The 24,368-nt window shown below is 59.8% G+C and overlaps 1 protein-coding gene across 4 annotated transcripts; it reads right to left on the reverse strand.

The window, feature by feature from the left end:
* Window positions 1-278: 278 nt before the first annotated feature.
* Window positions 279-24,253, reverse strand: SIPA1L3 (signal induced proliferation associated 1 like 3). 4 transcript variants are annotated; one of them, XM_083369457.1, is made up of 21 exons: window positions 24,192-24,253; window positions 14,934-16,492; window positions 14,388-14,518; window positions 12,263-12,451; window positions 11,918-12,092; window positions 11,696-11,799; window positions 11,269-11,426; window positions 10,359-10,935; window positions 9,988-10,262; window positions 7,693-7,941; window positions 7,377-7,532; window positions 6,230-6,375; window positions 5,731-5,840; window positions 5,297-5,658; window positions 4,665-4,892; window positions 4,351-4,513; window positions 3,841-4,021; window positions 3,509-3,652; window positions 2,570-2,702; window positions 2,165-2,249; window positions 279-2,034 (listed from the first exon to the last, which is right to left on the reverse strand). In XM_083369457.1, exons 2-21 carry the CDS (start codon window positions 16,294-16,296, stop codon window positions 1,885-1,887), a joined length of 5,079 nt encoding a protein of 1,692 aa, XP_083225583.1. In that variant the 5' UTR covers window positions 16,297-16,492; window positions 24,192-24,253; the 3' UTR covers window positions 279-1,884. The 4 variants fall into 4 exon arrangements, with proteins under 4 accessions (XP_083225583.1, XP_083225581.1, XP_083225582.1 ...); XM_083369455.1 differs by having other exon boundaries at window positions 2,165-2,373; XM_083369456.1 differs by lacking the exon at window positions 24,192-24,253 and adding an exon at window positions 23,674-23,690 and having other exon boundaries at window positions 2,165-2,373.
* Window positions 24,254-24,368: the final 115 nt, after the last annotated feature.

Below are 24,368 nucleotides of genomic sequence, written 5' to 3' on the forward strand. Positions count from 1 at the left end.
TAGCTGTGTTGTTCCGTTGCCTGCAACTTTTGTGTGCTTGGATTGTTACGTGCATTAAATGTGGTCAGAATCGCCGCCTTCACGTCTCTGCCCTGACTTGCGACGATGGGGTGGGGGCAAATGCCAGACCGGGGTGGCTACTGGAAGAACAGCCGTCCTTCCTGGCCCCAGCAGGGCCACCCAGGCACCAGCCCAGCACAGAGCCCCTCTGGGGCTGAGGTTGGACGGGACCTCCCTCCCCTCCGGAGCTTTACCACCCCCAGAAAAGACGACTGAGATTTCCAGCGTATTACAGAATTTATTTTACAAAAACTGATGGTTCTCTTCATCAGCAACTTTAAAGCAGAATTAAATAATACAGATTTGATCTGCAAAAATTCTTATAAAATTAAAAACGAACACATAATACAACTGATAAGACGTGAGGCATTGCAGGAGAGCATTGTGCCTACCATCCCAGGCCAGACGCCGGGGGGGGGGGGATTCTTTTTCAAAGGTGTGGGGGGGAATCCTTAGACTACAAATTCCAGTGAGGTCCCACTACAAAATTAAAAAACCTAGCAAGGTTGCTGGGGTGGTGAGCCCAGAACAGAGGCGGTGGGGGGCCCCTGGCACCGATCTCCCCCTTACCCCCTGCCCGCCCAGAGACAGACAGACGTGGGGATTCCTGGAGGGCCCCTTGATGGCTTCCCAGCACCAGGAGCCAAGAGGAGACGGGCACCCCTCTGGCCATGTGCAGAATTAAGGCTAGAGTGGAAGGGGAGGGAGGTCGCCTGCAGCCCCCTCGGTGGAGGAGCCAGCTGGAGCGTCTCTGGCCTGGGTGACAGTCAGGAGCAGAAGCCTTCTCGCCTCCCTTGGTTATTTCCCTGAAACCCCGGTGGAAGGAAGGGGTGGGGGGAGGCATGCTGACCCTGGCAGGCCTGGGCCAACCCCCGGGCCAGGATGTGCTTCGCATAGATCATACGCTGGTTTTGCAATGTGAAGTGGGGGGTGGGGGGAAGTGGTCCAGGCCAGCTGTTCCCTGCTGCCACTGGCAGAAGCCCCAGCCAAGTGGGGTGAAGGATTCTGCAGGTCACAGAGCGGGACAGACACTCCCCCAGCTTGTCTCAACCCCAACACCCTCTTTGGGTGGAAGGGGCCCCTCGGCCAGAGCCTAGTGGAGACAGTGGAGTGCCCTTGGTGTGCCCTGCTGCCAGCCAGGCTGGCCCAGCAGAGGACTGGCACAAGGGCCAGGAAGCAAGGCAGGGAGCCCTGGTGCTCCAGAGCAGGCACCCAGGAGGGCCTGGGGGGGCGTCTGGGGTGAGGGGCACGTCCCCCAGCCAGGAGCCTTCCCCTGGGCCTCTATGGCTTTGTGCCAGCACAGGGTCCCTGCTGCAACTGGGAAAAATATCAACTGTGCTGAATTCAGTTGCATGCACAGAAATGCAATTGAAAAAAATTACAAACAGTACCATTGATACAAATATAGTGTTTTATAAAGAATGTAGACATTTAAACTTTTTTTTTAACTTCCTGAGGCGCTCTGCATTCCCTAGAAAATAATTTAGTTGTGAGAAAGTGCTCTGAGAAGTTTGGCTGCACTCTGCCGCCTAGCCCGATGGACACCAGCCGCTCTCCGACGGCCCTTGACCAGGGTGGGGGGGAGCGTGCCTGAGCTGCTCCCGCAGGGCTTAAGGATGCCAGCATCTGGCTGGCGGGGGGGAGAACCACATCCCTGGGCAGAGCAGGGCTGCCTCTCCACCCTCCTGTGTCGAGAGCCCCTCTCTTCAGGTGAGGCACGAGGGTGTCATGGGGCCGGAGCCCAGCTGGGAGACAGGGGGCTGGCGGTTCGCTCTCTAGGGGAGCCCCTGTGCTGGTGCCACACCTGTCTGCCCCCCCCACCGCTCACAGCTCCTCTTTGTCGACGGTGCTGGAGAAGATCTCGGCAAACTTGCGCAACCGCTGGTTGGCGTGCTGGGACTCCTCCTGCAGCCGCTGGTTGTTCTGCCTGAGCGTGGCCACTTCCTCCTGCAGCACCACCTTGTCCTGCTTCTCCTGCGGGGGCCGAGAAGGGGGGGTGGTTTCCAGGATACGCAGAGCCAGGTCCCAGGGCTACCTGCACACTTTGGCCCAGCAGCCTCGTCCCTCCCTCCCGGCATCCCACCAAGCCCCTCCAGCTCCTTACTTTCTGTAGGTCGCTGTGCAACTGCTTCAACATGGCTTCCAGCTGGTAGACCTTGCCTGTCAGATCCTCTGGTGGGCGCTGCTGGCTGCAAGGGCAGGCCGGAGAGCTGTGACACCAGACCTGCCCGGGGTTCCCGGAGGGGCTCTGCCGAGGGTGGTGGTCCCCACCCAGCTATCCAGAATGAAGGCAGCATACCTGCAGCCCGAGCCCTTGGGGAGGGGGTTGAAGCCACACGGAGGAGCGAGGAGGTTCGCCTCACCTGCAAGGTGGGCTCCAACCTCACCCAGACCCGTCAGGCAGACCCTTGGGGGTTCCAGCATCCCCCCAAAACTTCACCTTCCTTGAGGAAGTTTTCTCACCCTTCTCAAAACATACGTCTGCCCCCCCCCCCCGTCCCCTGCTCACCTTAAGACAGGAGCAGCGTGTGGCACTGGCTGCCTCTCCAGGCTCAGGTGCCCGAGGCTGGGGCTGCCAGCCGGTTGCACATCTGGGCTCAACATGGTCTCATGGAGGGAGAAGAGGGAGACAGCTCTCTGCACTGGGGGGTGGGGAGAGGGAGAATCTATAGACCCCTTGCCAGCTTCTCTCTGCCCTCTGGGGAAAGTACACCCAGGCCAATGCCCCCAATTTGCACAGAAAAGAGGCACAGGTGACACGAAGCCCACGGGGGAAAGCCCTGCTGGGAACTCCACCCTCCACTCTGGCAGAGCGGCTGAACTGGCCCCGTCTTCCGCCATCCCCTACCTTTGTGCCAGCTGGCTGGGCAGGAGGAGGAGAAGCAAGCACCCTGGCCCCTCGTCTCTCTGCCGTGACTTGGGGAGGCAGCCGAAGGCAGCTGGCAGCGAGGGGGGTGCCTGCCTAGGCGGAGGAAGGAGTTCTGCCCTGACAAGCAGGCTGCCTGTGAGGCAGGCAAGATGGGGAGGGGGAGAGCAGGCTGGGTGGGTGCAGAAGCTGTGCCACCGCTGGCGAGCAGCTCACTCAGCACCATCTTCGTGCTGAATCATCTGCCCTGCTGACAATTGGGGGCAGCCGAGCATCTGGGCTGGAGGGCAAAACTCTTGGTGGGTGCTTGTTTCCCTCTGCATGAAGGGTTTGCAGGGGTCTTCAATGATCCTGCTTGGGCCCTGCCACTGGGGGGGCGACACACAGGGAGCAGAGGACACGGTCAATTTCCTTCTTCAAAGATCAGCTGCAGCCCCCCTCCCAAGAGGCTGCTCCCAGCTGGACGGAGGGGGAGCCAGGAAGGGGCCCCGAAGTAAATTGGGCTCCTGGCTGTGGGGTCCAGAGCTGAAGCCCTTTCCCTGCCTGGGCGGGAGAGGAAGGAAGAGAGGGGCACCTACTTACCTTCATAGGCCTTCGCAGCACTGACCAAGCTGGACCATTCCAGGCCCGTGGCTGTGTCCGGCAGGGGCATCAGGGCCGGGTCAAGGCGCCGCAGGGGCTGGTCATGCACCTCGGTTAGGGAGAGCTCAGAGGCCGAGATGGTGGCTGTGGACAGAGGGGAGGCCAGGCCTCCCCCAGACCCATCAGCCAACCTGCGGAGGCAGTCCACGCAACCCCCTTCTGCCCTGGATGTTGGGGCAAACACTGACTCCCCCCATGCTCCAAGATTGTCGGGGAAGACAGGGACCCACGTTGCCCACCTGCATCCGGCACTGGGGCTCCACCAGACTCACCCTTCTCCAAGGAGCAGCCCCGGCCGCTGCTGGCCGGCCTCCGCACAGGGAGGGTGCTGGTGAAGAGCATGTCGCTGGAGAGGGGCTGCTCAAAGCAGGCGCTGCTGGCCAAGGAGGGATCTCGCCGGCCGCTGCACAGGCTTTCATCTGAGAGGGTCCGCTGGAGTGTTTTCTGGGGGGTCTGCGGGGAAGAGCGGAGACCCTCTTCAAAGTCCCAGCTAGTCCACAGCTCTCGATTCTCCTCATCCCCAAAGAGTCGAACGGGATCCCTGGGAAGACTCTAAGCGGGTAAGTCCTCCAGTGCCCCAAGGCTGCCGAGGCTCAGCTCCCACGGGGAGCCCCCGAGTTGTCCCAAGGGGGATTCAGAGACCAGCCCCTTCCCTCCCCACTGGCTCACTCAGATCCCAGAGCTCTGACGGGGAAAAGCAGGAGCGAAGCCCTCCGACACGTTTAAGCCGCAGGCTCTAAAAATGCCCCCCTCCATCAGGCCCCCCCTTTATGGGGGCGCACCAGCTCGTCCTCCTGCTCCAGGCTGGTGGAGTCCATGATGATCAGCTTCTTCAGGTCATCTTCGATGGTCGACTTGTAGGCCTTGCGTGGGGAGCGAAGGTCCCGCAGAGAAGCCCGCAGGCGAGGCTGCCCAAAGACGTTCTTGGTGCTCAAGTCAACCTGCCTGTGGGCAGAGGAGGGGTGGTCAATCCCCCTCCCCAGCAGCCAGGCTCGGTCTAGGGTGGAAGGCCTCACACCCCCAGGCAAAACAGCTGGCCACGGCAGCCACCCAAAGCAGGGCTCACTGCTGCCCCCTCCCTTCTGCAGGCACTCACTTCTGGGCCTCTGCGAAGGGGGCTGGCCTGGCTGAAGCCTCCCGGCTCTTCTTCCACCCAGCAGGCAGAGGCCTGGTGCTCCGGCCGCTCTGCCTGGAGAAGAAGGACTTGGGCACAGAGGCCGAGAGCTGGCTGGAGCTCGCCTGAGACCCGGGAGCCGCCCGGGAGCTGTCTGCGGGGGGGGTCTTGTAGACCTGGATGGGGTACGTGGCCCTGGAGGCTCCGGGGCTGAAAGGGAAAGAGTCTGCAGGTGGCTGGGCCCCCAGGTGGCCTCAGCAGCACCTGGGCCATCCGACGGCTGGAGGGAGTGCGCCTGCCTCTCCTCCGACGCTTGGCCCTGGACACAAGGCGCGGGCCTCTCTCCGAGGTGGGGAAGGAGGAGCCTCGCCCCACTTCCAACCCTGGACAAAGGCCTGGGACTGCTGTCAAGGGCAGCTCTGGCACTGAGGCTGCAAATACATCAGCAATGCGGCCCTCGCTATTTGGCCAGGAAGAACCCCGCTTCTGAAAATCGGGCAGCCCGCCTGCTGGCAGGAGGCGTAGAGGGTCCCCCCCTGACGTCCAACCGGCCTGCAAACCCGCCACGTATTCAGGGTCCTGGTTATGTTGGGGGGAGCTGCAGGGTCCCTTACCTGGCCTGCCAGGTCTCTGGGGCGCTGTTGTTGCCCCCCCTGGTGGGGCCGCCAACTCCTCTCCCGAAGGCCCTGGGGCAGTAATTCCAGCTTCGTCTGCCCATATGGCCGGCAGGCCAGGCCGCCTCTGCCCTCTTGCCCTGGCCTTCGGGGAGGGCGGGACCAAAGAGAGGCGAGGACATGGGCACTCGGTCACGCCGGATGGACATGGCACTGCTGGCATCGATGCCACCATTGCTGGAGACGCCGCCCTTGGCCCAGCGCTCAGCCGCACTGTCAGCGGGATCACCCGGGTCATCGCTGTGGGCGCTGCTGGAGGTAGTGCTGGAGAGCGTGTTGCTGCTGGACGTCTGCCCCTCAGCCTGCGGGGAGGGGAGGTGGGCTCAGTCCCCAGACAGGCACCCAACGGACAAGCTGCAGGAGCCCACACTCACCTTGGGGGGCTGCTCTGGGGAGTCCTTGCCAGGCAGCTCCCACTGGCCTGGCCGCTTGTTCCCAGAAGCTGCGGAGAATCTGGAGGGCCCCGGCACATGCCACAGCAGCTCTGGGAGGGCAAGGAGAGGGGTTGGGGGGGGCAGGCCACCAGGAGAGGTGGAGGCAATTGGCCTCCCCCTTCCCTAGAGCCCCAGCCCTTGGCTGGAGGCCTGGTTTGTGCCATGCCCAAGCAGGCCTGGTGCCCCTGCCACCCGACTTTTCCTCCACCACCACCCAGTGCCAGTCTGCAGGAGAGGGCAATAGCCGCCTGCCCTTCTCAGAACCTGCCAGGGGAGCCTCGGGCACCTGCCGCTTGTCTGCTCCATGCTGGCAAGGACAGCCCTCTCTGTGCCCAGGGGGACACGGCTGGGCTCCCCAAAGTCTGGCAGCTTCAGCAGAGGTCGCTTCCCAGATCTCAGCCTAGACACACCAACCCGTGTGCCCGCCATCCGTGCTCACCAGGCTTGGGCCTCTCCATGGTGCCTTCCTGGCTGGCCAGCCCCCCGCCGGACAAAGACGAGTCCCCGTTTGAGGTCGCTTCGGAGGGGCAGAGTGGCTCAAAAGGCCCCGGAGGCCTCAAGGGGACCACATACCTGTGCACAGAGCTGAAGACAAACAAGGCAGCTGAGAAAGCCGCGGAGACAGTGGGAAAAACACCACCCAGCCCCTTTCTTAGCAGGTTTTAAAAATACCAGGCTTAAAGGAGGGAGGGAAGAGGGAGAGGGCCACAGAGCAGAAGGGAGCCAGCTCCTCCTGCATTCAGCTCCATAGGTGGGCGACGGAGGGGCATCCGGAAGGGGTGGAAGGCCAGGTTGAAGGGCCAAGCCAGCCTCTCCGAAGGAGCATCGGTTGGTGCATCCAGTATGGAGCCATGCGGCTCGAGAGCCATGGGCCGCAGACTGGAGCCTCTGGGTGCCTCACAAGGGTCCTTCCCGGCAAGCGGATTTATTCCGGGGGGGGGGGAATGTTTGCACAAGGAAAGCTGCCTTGCGCCAATCAACACCTTTGGCTCCGCCTCATCTGAATTCCAGGCCCTTCTGGGCATTTCATCTGGATCAGAATGCCACTGGGCAACTGTTCACTGCAACTGAGAGATCTCCCTCCCTCCCTCTCCCCCCTCTCTCCCTCCCCCCCTCTCATTAACAGCCTCTCTTGAGGCAGAATCATGCAGGGTCAATGGTTGGTCGAGCTGAGAGAACCGTTTGCAGCCCAGAGAGGATCCCTTGCCCCTCCGAGCCCCCTGCCTGCTACCAGCACAGCCCCTTGCTACTCCTCAGAGGAAACGCCTCGGGCAGGAAGTGGCTCCTACCCAAAACCAGCCAAGGATGAAGGCTCTTCCCCAGCACCCAAGGGAGACGGTTGGGGGCTCAGCTCTCTTTGCCTTTCCTGGTTTGCCCCTCACCCTAGTGGGCTTGCAAGGTCTGGCACAGCATGGCCCTTGGCTGCTACTTCGAAACCCACCCCCAAGCTCTGGAACTGGAGTGGGACGCAAAGTGCTAGGCAGCAAAGTTAAGTCCCTGGATCAAAAAGAATCCGCGGGAGGGAAAAGCCAGGCGGGTGGAGGGGGTCAAGATCCGGGCCCGGGCATCCCCCTCTGTCCACGTACTTGTCCGGCGAGAGCTTGTACCAGGCGAAGGGTCCTCCCGAAGAGCCCGGAACAGAGAAGCTGCCCGAGGGCTGCCGATACGGCTGGGTCTTCTCTGTGCCACTCTGGGAGGAGGAGGAGGAGACGACACGGGGGGTCTCTGGGAAGCTGGCAGGCCTAGAGAAGGGGGGAGAGCCTGAAGGCCGGGCCCACGCCCAGAGCCACGCAGCTCTCCTCAGCAGAGCACACACCGCAGGCTCCGCATCCCAAATGTCCTCCTGGCACGGAGCCTGCAGGCCGGCCCAGAAACGCCGACCGACCCTCCGCTCCTCCTCACCTTTTGCCATGCAGGGGCTGGGCCTGGCGGTAGGGGGTGAGGGCGCTCTGCTTTGGGGCCCTGGTGAGGGACTGGGACTGGCCAGGCCCCAGCTGCTCAGCCCACTTGGGGGGCTGGGTGGGACCGTGGGTGGCAGAGCCGCTCCACTGCCAGGCTGAGTTGCGGTACGGAGGCCGGTATCCCCCTGGCAAACTTTCGGCTTCTCCCCTGGGCTCCATCAAGCTCGCCTTCAGGGACTCAGCCCACCCCCTGGAATGAGAGAGAGAGAGGGAGAGGGAGAGGGAGAGGGAGAGGGAGAGGGAGAGAGAGAGAGAGAGAGAGAGAGGGAGAGGGAGAGGGAGAGGGAGGGAGAGAGAGAGAGAGAGAGAGAGGGAGAGGGAGAGGGAGAGAGAGAGGGAGAGAGAGGGAGAGGGAGAGGGAGAGGGAGAGAGAGAGGGAGAGAGAGGGAGAGGGAGAGAGAGAGGGAGAGGGAGAGGGAGGGAGAGAGAGAGAGAGAGGGAGAGGGAGAGGGAGAGGGAGAGGGAGAGGGAGAGGGAGAGGGAGAGGGAGAGGGAGAGAGAGAGAGAGAGTGTCTCTGCCTGCCCAGCCCAGGAGCGTCGGGGGTCATGCAGAGGAGGGTGCCCGGCAACTCTGTGAAGAGAAGCTGCAGGCATGCAGGTCGGCCTTCCTGGTCCTGCCAGCCACCCACCTTCAAGACCTTCACCAGGGGCACAGCTGCCCCCCTGAAGACCCAGAAAAGTCGCTGACGCAGCTTGCCCAGGACCCTTGCCCACCAGGCCCAGTCCTGGGACCACTCCTAGCTGCTTCAGATGCCTGAGAGTTGGGCATCGTCGGCCTCCTGCCCCTAGCTGAACCCTCGGCCAAGCAGGTCCCCTGCTCCAATGGAGGCCTAGTCTGCAGGAAGGGGAGCAGCCCTGGCAGCACCCTTTTCTCAGGCACCCTCTCCTGGGGGGGGTCCTCCACCCCTCCCAGCATGCAGCTCTTGGCAGATGAAGCCATCGAAGCCGGCTCTGCAGCTGCCAACACGGGAGACGCCTCGAGGCCTGGGGCCTCGAGGCCTGGGGGCAGCTTGGCAGGAAGGGAACCCAGGCAACCACAAGCTTCCAGCCCCCTGCCCAGCCCCACTCCCAGGCCATGGCCTCACTCCCTGCCACCCAGCTCTGTGCAGCAAAAGTGCCGCCAGATGGTCATCCTCCAGCCCAGCCACCACAGGGGAAGTGTCTCAGTGCAGGATCCTGTCCTGCCTACCTAAAGCTGATGGAGAGGGAGGTGCTGCCGGAAGCAACCAGGTGCCTCTACTTGCTTTGCAAACCACACCTGGAAAATCAGGCAAGGAAGCAGGGAGCTGGGTGGGGGCACCCCCTCTTCCTCCCCCCCACCCCCACCCCCCATCTCTTTAGCTGCACACGTTTTCTCTGGAGGAGACAGCAAGCCAGGAGACTCTCAGGCAGGGAGGGGGGACGTTCAAGGGAACGCATAACCACGATAACTGGAGATCCCAGAAGGGAGTGGCGGAGGGCTGAGCCTGGGCAGTTTTCCTTTTGCAAGGCCTGACAGATTTTAAACCTGTCGCACACCTGGATGCATCCCAGGCCTGAGAGGCCCACAGGAATCCTCGGCCTCTGGGCTTGCCTTCCTCCACTCGCATTTAGTGACTGCTTAGCCCAGTGGTTCCCAGGCGGTGGCACCGTGTCTTAAAACGAAGGCTGCAACCTGAGCCCCAGGACCCACTCAGCTCCTTTTTGGACCTGGCAAGGCATCGGCCAGCCTTTCTCTGCTTCCCCCCAAGGAGCAGCCGGGATTCCCAGCAGCTTCCCGCACCTGCCAGAAGAGCCGCTGCTGCCATTCCCTGCTGGCTGCCGAAGCCACAGTCATCCCCCCCTCTCAAAAGCCAGCTGTCTTCTCTCAGTGGGTCCCTGGCCAAATAGGGGGAGCTACCCAAGGAGGGCATCGCAGCCCAAGAGAACCAGCCCAGCAGGGTAAAAGCCCCCACTCCCACCAAGGCCAGGAGCTGGTCGACCAGGACAGAGAGGCTGGCGGCCTTGGGGCTTGGCAGGGAGCCTCCCCCCAGGACAGACCTCCTGCCCTGCCCAGGACCTACTCGCTGCACATGCTATGGAGCCAGATGGAGCCAGGTTATTCAGAGGTTCAATTCTGCCACGAGACAAATCAGCTGCAGAGGATTTCGCCTGTTTCCGGCTGAGCCAAAAGGGGTCCCGGTGGTCCCTGGCTCCTTCCTCCTCCTGTGTGGCCCCTGGCTCCTTTTTAACCCTGCCTGGAGATGCAGAGGCTCACCTGCGTGGAACGCCATCCTCGTGTGGCGGAATCACCACCACTTTCACAGTGACGGAGGTACGCAGCCAGTCGACCATCTGGTCGTGGCTGAGGGTAACCACGGCCACCTTGCAGATCTCCACCAGCCGGCTGCCCTGCCGCAGCCCCGCCTGCCAGGCGAAGCCGTAGTCCTCCACCTCAGCCACCGTCCCGTCAAACTTCACATGGAAACCCAGCTGCCCCAGCCCGTTCCTCCGGAGGGTCATCTCCACCGTCTCAGCACCAGAGGTCATGACCTGGGTGAAAGCACACAACCCCGGGGTCAGAAAGATCACTTCCCTCCCGGGATGGTGGGGCGTCCTAACTAACCAGTGGGCAGGGGCGCTACTGACCTTCAGTCTCTGCACAATCTCTTTAACATCTTCAGGATTATTCTCTGGGGCCCGGACAAAAATATGGTCCCCACGTCCATAAAAAATTTTGAGGTTGCAGCTGTCTGGCGTCCAGCCAATCACATCCACGCAGAAGCAGTTGAAGACCACTTCCTTGGTGGCCAGGTCCAGGAGGACCACAAACTCGTTGGAGATGCCTAGCAAGCACTCAATCTCCATTCCCTGCAAGTAGTCCTGGGCCAGAACGCGCCACACAATGGCCCCTGCACTCTGCTGCTCAGCCCCAGCACGCGCCCTCGTCTTCTCCCTCTTCTTAGAAGCCAACGAGATCAGGTTGAACTTCCCCGAGGAGTCGATGGGGGTGCTGGTGACGCTGTTCTCAGCCAAATCCTTCAGGTACTCGTGCCGCGTCCGTGTGGCCATGGTGTGGAACTTGTCTGACTTGTGGGCAGCATTCTCAGCGTTGATCACCTTGGCAAGCAGGAAATCTCGGAAGACGTCCGACTTGTGGAAGGTGGCCTGACTGGGGATGGCCGGCCCAAAGGGGGGCACATCCTTGGAGCGGGTCACTGCCACGCTTGGGACATGGAAATGAAAACACAGGCCTGTGGCTGAGACTACACAGGCCGCTGCCAGTTTACTCCTCGGCTGTTCCCTGTTGGTCAGTCCCAGGGTGCTGGACAGCCGAGGCCCACTTCAACCCGAGGACCCAAGATTGGAGGATCAGCCACACGAGAGGCTGGAGTCACGAGGATGACCTGCAGCCCCGATCCTTTGTCTGAGAGAGGCTGCCTGCTCAGCCGGACCTCTGGAGAGCGAAGGGGACCCCACTGGCCCCAGGATACAGCCAAAGCCCAGAGCTCTGCTACTCACGTGGCCGAGCCCAAAGACCCCCCTCCTGCAGCCTTACCTGTAGCGGACGCTCTCCGTGCAGGGATTCTGGGCACAGACGATGATGAAGACATGCTGGAAATGAGAGCGGACATTCTGGGGGGTGAAGGGCAAGGCCCCTGGCTCCTGGAAGATGACGGTGACGATATCGTTCCCGATGTGCCTCTTCCGCAGCAGCTGGAAGGGGAAGGCGGTGCTTGAGAGCCTGGGAAGGGAGCCTGGGGCCCAGCCAGACGCTTGTCAGACCAGAAGGAAACAGACTCCTCATGGAGTCCCTCTCCAGTTGGGTGGGGGGGTTATTGTTCAAAAGAGAAGCGAAGGGTCAAGACCACTAAGTTGAGCCCCACAAATGGTGGCAACCCCACAGTTCAGTATGTGCCATGTGACCCCACAAAGCCAGTCCACTCTCTCCTCTGGGCCGGGCCCTGACCTGCCCCGCCTGGTACCTGCTGCCTGTTGTTGGGGGTGTAGGGGAGCATCGTGGAGACGTGGAACATGACCTCGTAGCCCTGGTAGGTCGTGTAGAGGGAATGGGTGCCGGTGGAGTCGGCTGCAAGGGAAGCAACAGGGAGGACTAGCAGAGAAGCTGGGGCCCTCAGAGGGCAGACACCGTGTTAGCAGTGAGTCCTGCTCTGCCAGCTCCCAAACCACCCTCGGCAAGGACCTACTTTTGGTGTCCAGCTGTGCGGCATACTTGCAGAAGCCCCTCAGGCAGACCTTGTCCCCCAGCAGGGCCAGGAACTCCTCAAAGGCCGGCCCAGCCTCCTCATTGTTGTACATCTCCTCCTCCGACCTCTGGCCGGCCTTGCAGTACAGGACACCCACCTTGTGCTTCCGGCAGAGCTGGGGCGAAAGCAGGGAGTGCCCCCTCAGAGCTGGCTGGGTGCCAAGCCCAAGAGCGACTTTCGGAAAGAGGGTCTGGGAGAGAACAGGGCCTTCCTGGGCCACAAACAAGATGGGTGGGCAGGCAGGAAAGCCCTCCGCCCCCTCCGGGTTGCCTGCAGCGTGCTTACTCCTTGCTCGTCCAGCTTCCGCAGCTGCTCAGAGACTTGGGGAACACTCAGGGCCAGGCGCAGGCAGTGTATGTTCAGCTCAGGGACGACATGCTCCAGCACGTCCTTCAGGGGGATGCCACGGACAGTGCTGGGCTTGGTGGTGGTGGGCGTTGCATCTTCTAGGATGGCACCACGGAGGGTGATCAACTGCAGGGCCCAGAAAGAGAGGCAGGAATGACGCTCGGCCCACCCAAGGGCTCACTCAGATCCCCCCTCTTCTGGCACAGCAGAGCGGAGGGCTGCCCATGGGAGGGCCCCACTTGGCCAAAGAGCCTCTTCCCCAAGCGCGCCTTGTGCCCGGGGCCAGTGGGCTACAACCTCTGCACAGGGGCTGAGCATGGGCTGGGGAGGCCTCAGGGGAGGAGCAGAGCTGTCAACCAAGCCTCACGAAGAATGGCGCTGTTCATGGGAGGAAAAGAGCCCTGCTCTAGGGGAAATCCCCAATCATCAGAGCTAGAAGGAGCCTGAGAATTGACCCCTACACTATCCAGGGCAAACTTTGTCTCTTAGGCTCAGTCCCGGCCTGCAAAAGCCTAGGAAACATTTTTTTCTTACAACAGGAAATGTGCAGGAGGAGTGCCAGCCCTCCCCACTCGGAGACAAGGCCCCTTGGCCCTGGAAGAGACCTCCCCCACCCCAAATCCAAGATGCCACATGGAGACTGCAGCCTCTTTCAGTACTTCAGATCATTTGCCAGTATCCAACGCATTCAATCCTTCATCAATGTGATGGTTGAGGTTTGGGGGGGGCACAAGTGACTCGGATTGTCCTTGCAAGGCAAAAACATCCCCTTTGGGAAGCTTAAACTGCAGGGCTGCTTAACCTCACAGGGCCCACATGGGGCTCAGGGTGGTCTTGCCCTTTCAGCGGAGAAGTACTAGGCACAGAAATGCCCCCCCCCCCCCAGGTAGGAACCAGCACTATCAGCCTCACTGCCGGGCCCTCTCAGTGCTGAAGCATCCTCTGCTGGCTCGGATGGATTTGCTTCACAAATAGCCAGCTCAGGTCAGACAGTTTCTATTCACCACAGGCTGTGCTTGCTTACTCCTGGCAATGTGAACTCCACCACTAAGCAATACATGACATCACTGGACTGACTTATGACGGCTTTTCTATCAGTCCCGGTCATGATCATTGGATGAGTCCCATCTGATTGCAGCATCTTGTGCTCACACGATTGCCTTTTCTGGCCTCCTGCAGGTTTCCCCAGTGACTTTGATTGCTGGAAGGCTGCAATGAAGTCTGTCAAAGGCAATTGCGGGACCCCAGGACGCTGCGATCTTCTATTTGAGACTAGGTTGCCAAGTGCCCAAATCACGATCTTGTGACCGCGGGACACTGCAATGGCCACAATTACGAAGACCCATAAATCCCTGTCGTTCAGGGCCATTGTATCTTCAAGCCGTCACTGAACAAGTGGATCACCTGTATATTATAAATCGGTCAGACCCCACCTGCTGTCTAGACCCCACCCTTTGAGGAGGGTCCATAGGGATGAGAAGGATAGCAAGGATAGTCAGGGAGACAGAGACTGCCTGCGAGAAAGAAGGCAGACCTCAGCCTTGAAGAAATCCAAGAAGGGGCCACCGTCATTCTGGAAGGGAGCGTGAGCGAGGACAGAGCTACTCCAGAATCCCAGCTGAACATTACAGGAAAAGGATGAAGATTATGAGCTGCCTGCCCGAGCCCACAAAGTTGCTGGCCTCCCCTTTCCTAGAAATGGTCAAGGTGGGGAAGCTTCAGTCTGGAAGAGAGACTTGACACCCTGGCCTAGGGATCCCTTTCCATCGTGGGACCTCTCAGGCAGGAGAGACTCTCCCAAGGGAAGAATTAAGGCAGCCTCTAAGCCTGCATCCCCAGTGACTGACTATCCTCCTGATGTCCTGGTAGGATAGCAGCCAAGGAGAACAAAGACGCAGCTTCGGCCAGCCGGACAATTCTCCTGCCCCTTAAGCTTCTCCGCACTACGAGGGGGGTGTATCTCCCAGCCAGATTGGGAATTAATAGGGATCAAAGCCCACTGCCTCACCCACCCCCAGCGTGCCCGCAGGATCTTCAGTGGCGCAGAGGAAAAGCAACTTGCCTCGCTGGTGCGAAAGATAATCCTGTACTGGTATTGAGGCCCGAAATCACGATGGTCCTCCAGCTTCTCGCGCCTGATGCTGACAGCCACGGGGCCCAGCTTCTCATCCACCCCAAAGTAGTTAAAATGTTCTGATGGGGGAGAGAGGAAGAGGGAAGAGGGGAAAACACCTTAGCCATTCATCCTGTGCATCATGCCCTAAACTGCCGCATAGTTCCAGCCATTATTTACCAATCTGAAGAAGTGCCCACCCACTCAAAAGCTCCTCCAGCAAGGCTTGGCTGTCCAGCTAAACCAAGGAACAGTCCCAAGGCAAAAAGGACATGAGGGGTAATGAGGGGCTGGGAGGGGGAAAGAGATGCACCAGGGGAACCTATGTGGGCTGTGTAGGGATGGGGAGGAGGATATGAACCCACCACTCAGGAATTCAGGGTTGCTATGATGTTGGCATATACTGGGATCAAGCCTCATCCTCGTCAACTGCCCACTTTCTCAGAGTCCTCTTACCCTCCAGCACCCCAAATGGCAAAGCCAAAAAGTGCCAACCTTTGCCAGAGAAGTAGTCCCGGTAGTAACGGGCACCCAGGTCCACATGCTCAATGCTGTAGTGTTTCAACCGGCTGAGGCTGCGCTGCAGCTCTTGGGGCGTCTCCAGCACACAGATACTGGCATTCGTGCAGTAAGGGGCAGGGGCCATGTCCGCAAAGGCCCCTTCCCCACAGCTACCTACAGAGGCAGGTGAAAAACTAATGTTGCGCTCTCCCTCGCCCCCAATCTCATTGCGGAAGTGAGGACAGCTGAGTAGCAGACTGTTGCTGTTGCTGTCCCCTGGGTCGTGCTCCAGATTCTCCTTGGAGTTCAGGTCCTCAGGGCTGAAGAAGGCGCTGGGTGGGTCCAGGTTGGCCAGTCCACAGGTGGCAGCAGCTGAGCCAGCAGAGGCAGCCGAAGCCCCAGTGGTGGTGTTCTTCCGCTGTGCCACGCAGACCCGCCTGGCTGCCACTACCTCGTTCAGGTCAAAGAGCAGGCTCTGGACGTCGTAGTGAGCCAGGCTCTTTGGACACAGCCAGCCGCGGCCTACCTCCTCCATCTCCCCTGGGGCCCTGCTGCAGTCACCTTCCGCCCGGCCACTCCGCAGCTTCCGGAAGATGGAGTCCCCCCCGCCCCCCTCTGCTCGGAGGCCCTTCTTGCGGGGCTTCTCCTTGGGGTGAAGGGGCAGCCCTGGTTCTGCTCGGGCCTCTGCCTTGGCACTCCTGGTGGTGTGGAAAGAATCCACTAGCCGCTGCCGCTGCCCAGCCACCACCCTCCCACTCTGGAACTCCTGAAGCATCTCATAGAAGCTCTGCTCGGAGAGGCCTTGCACATCGATGGAGGACGTGCTGCCATACTCGCGGAAGAGAGGCAGTCCACCAGCCAGTCGGGCTCCCCGGGGCTCCACTGTGGTTTCCAGGTCACACTCGCTCAGCGTGACCTCGCTGCTGCTCCTGTTCCTCAGTGCCAGGAACGCCCTACTGGGAGAGCACGGCCACCCGTCCTGGAACTCGGTATCCTTGGACCTCCTCCGAGCCAGGCGCCGGGAAGCCCTTGGCCCCGAGGAGAAGGCAGCCTCCCTGGGCGGCTGCCCGTTCTGCAGCTCCCACTGCATGGGGCCCGGGGCCTCTGGGACCTTGGTAGCACTGGCAATGGCTGGATCCTTCAACCCTTCTCTTTTGGGGGGCCAATCGGCAATCCGGGCCCGCACCCCCATTTTTGGCACGGCAGGCGTTGTGGTGGTTGGTCGCAAAGGAGATGCATCATCCACATGTGGGATGCAGCCATTCTGGGCCCAGGATCCTGGAGAAGGGTAATCGCCCCCTGTGGGGTCCAGGCCCCCCACGTCGCAGCTCTCATGCACAGGCCGATACGCTGTCATAGTCTGGCTTGGGCTCCCTGCAGGAAGACGCTCTTCATCTCCATAGGGACATGGGCACACCACAGCTGGCGTTGGGAGGTCTGGAAGAAGCTGAGGCTGCTCAGGGCAGCGTTGCCCCCTGCCCTTGCCTCAAGGCCCAGCACTAGAAAATGAGGACAGCAGCTGGGCTTCCGTTATTCCAGCAATATGAATCATTCTGAAAGAGAAGGAGAAACAGCATTAGCCATGGAGCTCAGGAGCAGAACGTGGGGCAGCCCCACTTTGCTGCTGGGGAACAGAGCTGGGAATCTGCTCTTCTGCAGAAGCCAAACTACGATATTTGTAACATGCTCTATGCTGGGTAATGAGGAAGCCCAAGGTCCCCCAGATTTGTGGACATCACCAAGAATTGATTGTGATCAAGTAGCTCCCCTCAATGCACACCAACCACCCTCCCCACAGGCAGATTTGGGGAGCCATCATGTAGCGGAAAGGCTGAAGGGGGAGGCCCAGGATTGGGAGTCCATCGTCATGCAGCTTAGGGGGCAGTCCTCGCCCTGCTAAGCAAATGGGGGGGTGACTTTGCCTGAGATTGTGGTGCCCCAAATCCCCCTAAATCTGGAGGCCAAAGGATAATTTGTGAAAGTCCCAAGGCAGGCTGGGAACTGACTGAGGGGCTGCTCACCTTTGCCTGCATGGAGCAAAGCATTCTGTTTGTGTGTGTCAGCCCTCCTTTCCTACTCATTTATTTAAAAGATTTGTACAGTCGTCTATTTTAAACACAAACCTGGAATGTCCCACAACAAGATAACTGCTATACTAGCAACAGCCCTCGCAGCCTAGCCAAGATGAGACCCACAAGCACAGAACCCGAGTGGGCCACGGGGGAACGCTGGCAACTTTGGGAAGTGGGCAGCCAATAGTCAATGCCTCCCTCACCCCCTCCCCGGACTGGATCCTGCCCTCCGTAAGCCTCAAAGCCAGCACAGCCCCGCCCCATCTAGAACCCCATTTCCATGCAGACTGTCCAGATGCAGAGCGAGCCAGACCTGGGTGCCCCCGCAGGACACGGCAGGGCCCCAGACCTTCCCCCTTAGGGCAGGAGGGAAATGGGCAAGCGCTCTCCCAGGGCGGGGAAGGGTCTCTGTGTTTGCAGCCATTCTTCGGGCTGCCTGCAGTGGGGACCCAGCAGCTCTGCTGCCCCCAGGTCTCAAGCCACGGAGGCGGCAGACTTCACGGGGAGGAGGATAGGGCAGGCCTGAGCAACAGAAAAACAAAATGGAAGTGCCAGCACCCTTCTCTTGAGGTTCAGCCCTGCAATGCAAGAAGCAGCCTGGCACTTTTGCTGGCTTGAAGGGGCCCCCCGGGGCCAGCAGGGGCTGCCCTGCCTTTGCATCACGCTGCAGAAGCTTGCAGAGCAGGGGGGTCCTATGCCCAAAAGTCATTCCCACAACAACCTACGGGGAAATGTCCAGCTGCCCCAGCCTCAGGAAAAGTTGGCAGCCACCTCAACGTTCTGTGTCCCCTCAAATAAATTTCTCCCAGGCATTCCAGCTCCAGAGGGTGTGCTTGAAATGCTGCAGTGGAAGGTTGTTCTCCCACTGGGCCCCAGCTGGCTCTCGCTCACACAACCCCCCCCCCCCCGCCTGCCAGCACCAGTGCCCGGCCCCGCTTGAGCCTTTCCAATATGCCCCACATTAGCCTGCTCAGAAGCCCGGCTCTGCCACAGGCAGAAACATTGGGCGCCCTTGACTGGCATGCAAACAGGCTGGACTTTCGACCCTCGTCCAGCACTAGACAAACATTTCAGGCCGAGCAGAAGTTCTTTAGAGAGAGGGAGAGCTCCAGGCTGGGGAGGGGCAATGCGCGCGCACACACACACACACGCCTCTGCTGCTGAGGTCCAGAGATGTCCAAACACAATTGCTGCTACCCATGCTGGGCAAAGCTGGGTGCTTGGCTCCCTCATCGCAGGCTGTGCAGAGCCCTGGCCTGTCCGGGCTCCGGTAAGAGCAGCCCCAGCTGCCCTTCCCCAACCAGGTGGCCGGTTAGGAGCCGGGAGTGCCTTGAGCTCAAGGGAGCCCTTGGGAGCCTCCTGCCAGAGCCGGCGGCTGACTCAAGCCCCTGCAGGGTCCCAAGCTCCCCTACCCGGCCAGGCAAGCCAGCAGCCCAGGCTCAGGTGCCCAGACCCGAGGAGGCAGAAAGGGCACACGCAGAGCCTCGCTTCCTGCAGCTGAAGCCTCTATTCCCGCCTGGGCCAAGGAGAGGCCTTCTCCAGGAGGGCTGTTTTGGCCATGCACCAGCACCTAGCAGCTGCAGGAAAGCACACCCAGTCTGCCTCCTAGGCGGCAATGGGGCTGTTCAAGTGGCACTCGAGTCCCCCTGCCTTGGAGTGGGAGCTTCCATGCCAGGCCCTCGGAGCCAGCTGACCCGCCTCCAGACTCTTCCCAAAAGGCATAAACCTGACAGATGTGCATAAACCTGACAGCTGTGGTACCTATCTTCAGCTGCATACAAAAATGACCACACGATGCAAGTTTCAAAGACGCCCTGGGGGGACAGAAGCCAGCTTAACCTCTGCGTAGAAAAAAGTTTGTCAGACGTTTTCCCCAAAGGTCGAAGCAGACTTCCTACTCAGGTGCAGTCATGCACAATCTGAGAGCTCACAGTTTGGCACATGCCCCAGCTATTTCCTCTGAAAGAAGGTTGCTCAAAGGACAATGATGAAGAACTATTTTGTACTGCTATAGAACCAAGACAAGAAATGTCAGTTGCACATGCCTGAATTTCATTTAAACACAAGGAAACAAGATCTGTGCAACCGTGGAAGAATCTATTTATGGGAGATGTAAGGTCTCCATCTCTGGAGGTCAGAAGAGGCTAAACAATAATCTCTTAACTGCTTTTCCTACACCGCAGGGCAGTGGGGTGGAGAACATATTATACCTGAATTCTTCCAACTCTACTGTGGTATATTTTACATTCTCACAATACCTATTCTAATAACTTGTATGCAGATATGAAGCCTATGCTTCAGTCATCATGTCCACATGACCCTCGGGTGCTTAAAATGCCCCACTCAGCCAACTGACTTCCAAGTCCTGGTGGAAGCTAGGACTCCAAAGCCCATTTCTTAGGGAGCTACAGACTCCTTTCTGGGCTCCTGGTTCTAGGCAGAGTGCACAATGACACACTCGCAGTGCGCTTCCTGCAGTGATGTTTTCTCCAATGTTGGAATACAGCAATCATGGGGACCCATATGCCCATGGTCACCATGTGCTCACCAAATGGAGGAGGCCACAGGCTCCAAGTTCCTGGCAGTTTGACACTCGTGATCTAGGAACTCCAGGACAGAATCCAAGAAGCAAACCCTGAGGCACCAGCCGTGTCCCACACAGGCATCTCTAGCACAAGGCTTGACCTCTTCCACACATCAGGATCCTAGCTATTAATTCATCAGTGAACCAGCATAACGAGAGGTAGCTTCGGTAGGAGGGCGCCCCTCTTGTCAAGTATCTTGCCCACCAAGGCCACCCTGACAGAGTCCTTGGTGGTCAGCAGGCAGTTCCATCTCCCTTAGGTCCAGCCCCCTCCCAGAACTAGGCTTGCTTCAGTGAGGGCAGAACCAGGCTGAGACTGAAGGCTGAAGGATGCCCCATCTTGGAGTAGGGCAGGGAAGAGCCCGGTCAACTCACTAGAGCCCGGAATGCATCGGCTCCTTTTGCCAGCCGGCCATGAGCGCATTGGAGAGTTCTCCAGAGGGCCGAAAAAGAAGACGTGCCATGCAGAGAGCTGGGGGGGGGGGTCAGCAGAGGCCCAGAAGATGCAACAAGAAGGCTGGCCTGAATCCATGCAGGGAAGAAAGCCAAAGAGGCCTGGCCTGGATCGGGGAGACGGAGCCAGCTGAACCCAGTTCCAAGAGGTTTACCTCCTCCCACCCCCAATCCGAATTTGGGGCGTGAGGCACCAGGAGCAGCGACATTCAACGACCGGAAGGATTGGCAGGCAGGCGTGTAGGCAGCTTCAGTTGCTCGTCAGCTCCCTGGCAGCACACACCACTCATCACGGGTCCCAGAGAGACGGGCCTGGCGCCTTCTGTTCCTTCCCACCGATTCCTCACCAGCCTGGAACTTGTTGCTGGCCCACTCAGCCCACCACCCTCAGGCTCTGCTCCCTCTGGCCGGCCCTGTCTGCCTGCCTCTCCTTGACCCCCAGCGCCTGCCTCTGGCCCTTTAGTGTGCCCAGCAGGCAGGCCAGCTGCTGAGGTCTGACTGGCATTTTTTTTCCTATAACCATATTTTGTTAATTTTTTATAATCATAAATCCTTAATATTTTATCAGCAACTTGTTATCTGGGTTCCAACATTTGGCTTATTAATACATGCTAAACTCATTTCTCTCTACCTTATTTTTCTAGCCATTGATAAAATGTATCCCTTGTTCTGAAGTATTCTGAATCTGAGAGTTGTAGGTTTTTCCATTTATCCAGGTCTATTTTTATTTGTTTTAATACATAGCTGTCTTCTTTTATTGTTGCACATCTTGCTGTTAAGTCTATCCCTGGGCATTTAACGTTCTTAACTATTTGAAGATCTGTTTTTTCTGACAACTGATTTTTCTGTTTATAAGACTTTTGGTTATCACTTTGGTCTCTTCTCTATTTATTTTCAGCCCTGCCACTTCTCCAAATTCTTCTATCTTTTTCAGACGTTTGGGGCTCGTCACAAGCTGCTCTTCTAATATGAAAACCAAGTCATCCGTGAATGTTTGTAGTTTATATTTTTCATCTTTTATCTTCATTCCTTTAATTTCTGAGTCTTGCCTAATATTTCTGACTGGCAGGCCTGATTGGCATTTTTAACCGACAGTATGAGCCACCAAAGTTGGCAGACAAAGAGGAGGAGTTGCTTCTCCCCAAAACTCTGAAGCTGTTGCATTCTCTAGCAACTGGCGTCCCCGGATATCTTGCCAAGACAGCCAAAGACAGACCGTCACATCAAGGCTGAGCTGGATAGAGTGAGGTCACTGTCTTCTTGAAGGAGGACGGGACAGGTGTTCAGGTGTCTTCAGAGCAAACCAAAGGAAGAACTGGATCCTGAGCCTTTCTCGGCTCTCCATGCCAACCAAGTTGATTATGAATGCCTGAGCTGTGTCTCCAGCTCGCGGCTCCTCGTCCCAACTGGCCAGGTCAAGGGTCCCAAGGCTGTCCTCATGGCCACCGCTCTTCCCTTCCACCAGCTCCTGGCTGCTCCCTCCAATTTCTGCTCACCCTCCTTCCTCCACATCCTTCTGGTTGGGAAGCAGCAGCAACTCCCCGGCCCGGCTGCCCAGCTCTGGCCAGAGCCCAGCCACCCTGTTCCTCATGCTGGTCTTGGCTGGGTGTGGGGAACTCTCTTGCCTGCCTGTCTACAATAAAGGTCTAGTCTCGGTAATCCCAGGGAGGCGGGGGAAGAGGGAGGAGGAAGAGGAAGAGGAGGGAGGACTAACTGAGACTCTCAGCATGTCTTCACCTACATCTTCAAAGGGAAAAGTTCTTTCCTGTCACCTTAAATCACTCAATCATTCTTCATATACCAGCTTCAAACTCCTCCCTAGCTCTTATATTTACACACAAACACAAGATCACAAATGGTTTAGAAAATGCCACTCGGGGAAAGCTTAGGTCTCCCTGCTAAAGGGGTGCTGCCCAAGCCGAGGGGGCTCCTGCTCCCTCTCCAAAGCCTGCTAGCCTTCTGGCCCTACCCAAGGAAGAGGAGCCAAAGGCCACAGCAGCCACTGGGCACAAGGCTGAGCTGCTTCCTCAAGACCACCAGGAGGGTCTCTGGTATAGCACACAGGCACACTGTCTGGGCAGGAAGCGGGCAACGAACATGGCTCCCATCAGCCCTGGCTGGAGACCATGGGAGCTGAAATTCAAACACACACACACTACAAATTCTAGTTGCCTGCTCTCCACCCCCCATGAGAAGCAAGCCCCACTGTAGCTCACAGCGCTCTGCGGAGGGGCAGAGGCCCTAATCCCAGACGCAACCCACAGACCGTGAGCCCCAGGCTGGCCCTTCCCCTGCATTTCAGCGTTATGATTGGGTGGATTCCACAGCAGGACCCCGAGCTCTTCCGGCCATTCCTCCCCCCACCGGGCAGAGCGTCCAGAGGCCCCGGACGGTCTGCCCACCCCACTTCCAGGTGCCTGAGCAAGAATGCAGGCAAGGCAAACACAGCCAGGAGTGGCTATTTGTTTAAGGGAGCGATTGTTGCCTCAAAGTCAAACAGAAATCTCCCCTCCCCCCGCCTTTTTTATCAGGGCAGGCTTGTGCTGATCAGGGACATCCCGCCACGTGGTTTCTCCAGCAGGCAGGCCCACTTTTTCAGGTGCCAACTCGGAAGGGCACGGGAGGCACCTGCTCTGTGTCTGAGAACAGGCTGGAAGCCCTGGCCCTGCGGCCTTCTCAGGGACACCACCACAACCTCTGCAGAAAACCACTGAACTCTCTGGCTGCACCTTTCACCAAAAAACACGTGGTCCAAGAGGACTTGGAGCCACGTCTCTGGAGGGAGCCCCTTTGCTTGTGGCCGCAGTCCAAAGGCACCATTGAGGGCTGGCTGTGCTCCTGCAATGTGCAAGGTGGCACCCAGCAACTCTCCAGGCCCAGGAATCTTCTAAGTTACTTGCTGGGCAAATTCAGGAACAGAAGCTGCCCAATATGAAGAGAAACTGCCCCTCCTTCTGGGTGTCCCTGGGACAGGACAGGCCGGCTACGAAGTCAAGGCTGGCCCCAAAGGGCATGAGAGGCCGCCCATCCAGCTGGCATCCCAGACTGAAAACCACAAAAGAGGGCGGGAAGCGGGTGCCTCTTGGGCTAAGGATGGCAGCCCCCGCAGCAGGGAGATTTTGCAGGGGTGACAGACAGGAGAGAGATGCTCTGGCCTCTGGGCCAGAGACGGGGTGGGGGGAGAGAGGGAGGGAGGCAAGCAAGCCCCTCCGTGGAGTCGCTCTGAGGAGACCCCTTCGAATTGTGAAGGGTCCCAACCTTCCTGCAAAGTTACCAGATAAAAGGGACAAAAGGCAGCCACTCCAGCCATGCAGCCTCCCAAGCAGAAAGCGAGTCTCAAGCGTTTCTGACCGGCGGCTCCAGGCTTAGGAACAGGCGCTGCAGGCGCTGCAGTCTCCAGCCGCCCCCGGGGATCGGGCTGCCCGCAGCAATCGGGCCAGCCCACCTGTTCTGCGAGGGTCCCGCCTCAAACCCTGCCCAGGAGGACCCCTCCAAGGGTTGAGCTCAGGGGCAACGGGAAGCCCGGACAGGGGGGCTAGCGGCAGACTAGGACACCCATCCTCCTCTGCCCAGCGGAGGCAGCCTTCCCGCTTCCCCGGTCCTTGGGCAGCCTCGCCACTCCCACCTGGAGGCTCCGCGGGCAGCGCTAGCTGCCAGTCACACGCCTGGGGAGCAACAGGCGGGCCGGCGGGCAGCCCTCCTCCCGCGAAGGGCAGCCGGAGCGATTTCGGAGCGGCCCAGCCTCGGCCTCGCCGCCCAGCGGCGGTGGCCGCGCCGGACGGGCGCGCGGGCCCCCCGAGGCCGCCCTCGCACCTGCCGCCGTGCCCGGCTGGCTCCGAGCCCGCGGGGGCGGCCCGGCGTTTCTCGGCCCTGCGCTCGCCTGCCCGCGACGCCCACCGGGGACGACGGCCCCCGCCCGCCCGGCCCGCCGCAGCGGCGGCTTCCGGAGCACAATGGCGCCCGGGCTGCTCCGGGAAGGAGCCGCTTCCCCCGGGCCGGCTGGGAGGTCGCCGCTGCCGATTCGACTCTCGCGCCAGGGACCCCCGGGAGCCCCCGCGCCGGAGGCCCGCAGCCCCACGCCGGAGCACGCAGGGCGGCTGGAGCGGCCTCCTTCCGCCCCGCGCGCCGATCCCGCGGCCTCACCTGGCGCTCGGCGGCGGCAGCGGCGGCGGCGGCGAGCGCGGAGCACCCGGAAGGAGGGCGGGAGGGCGGTCGGGGAGTCAGGGGGCGGGAGGGGGAAGCCCCGCCCCAGGCCCCGCCCCCCCAGGGCCGTCTGCGCCAGCGCCGGTGGGGGGAGGGGCGGCCGGAGCTTTCCCGGCC

The sequence above is a fragment of the Vipera ursinii genome, assembly GCF_947247035.1.
Source record: "Vipera ursinii genome assembly, chromosome: 9".
In the NCBI taxonomy this organism is placed as follows: domain Eukaryota; kingdom Metazoa; phylum Chordata; class Lepidosauria; order Squamata; family Viperidae; genus Vipera; species Vipera ursinii.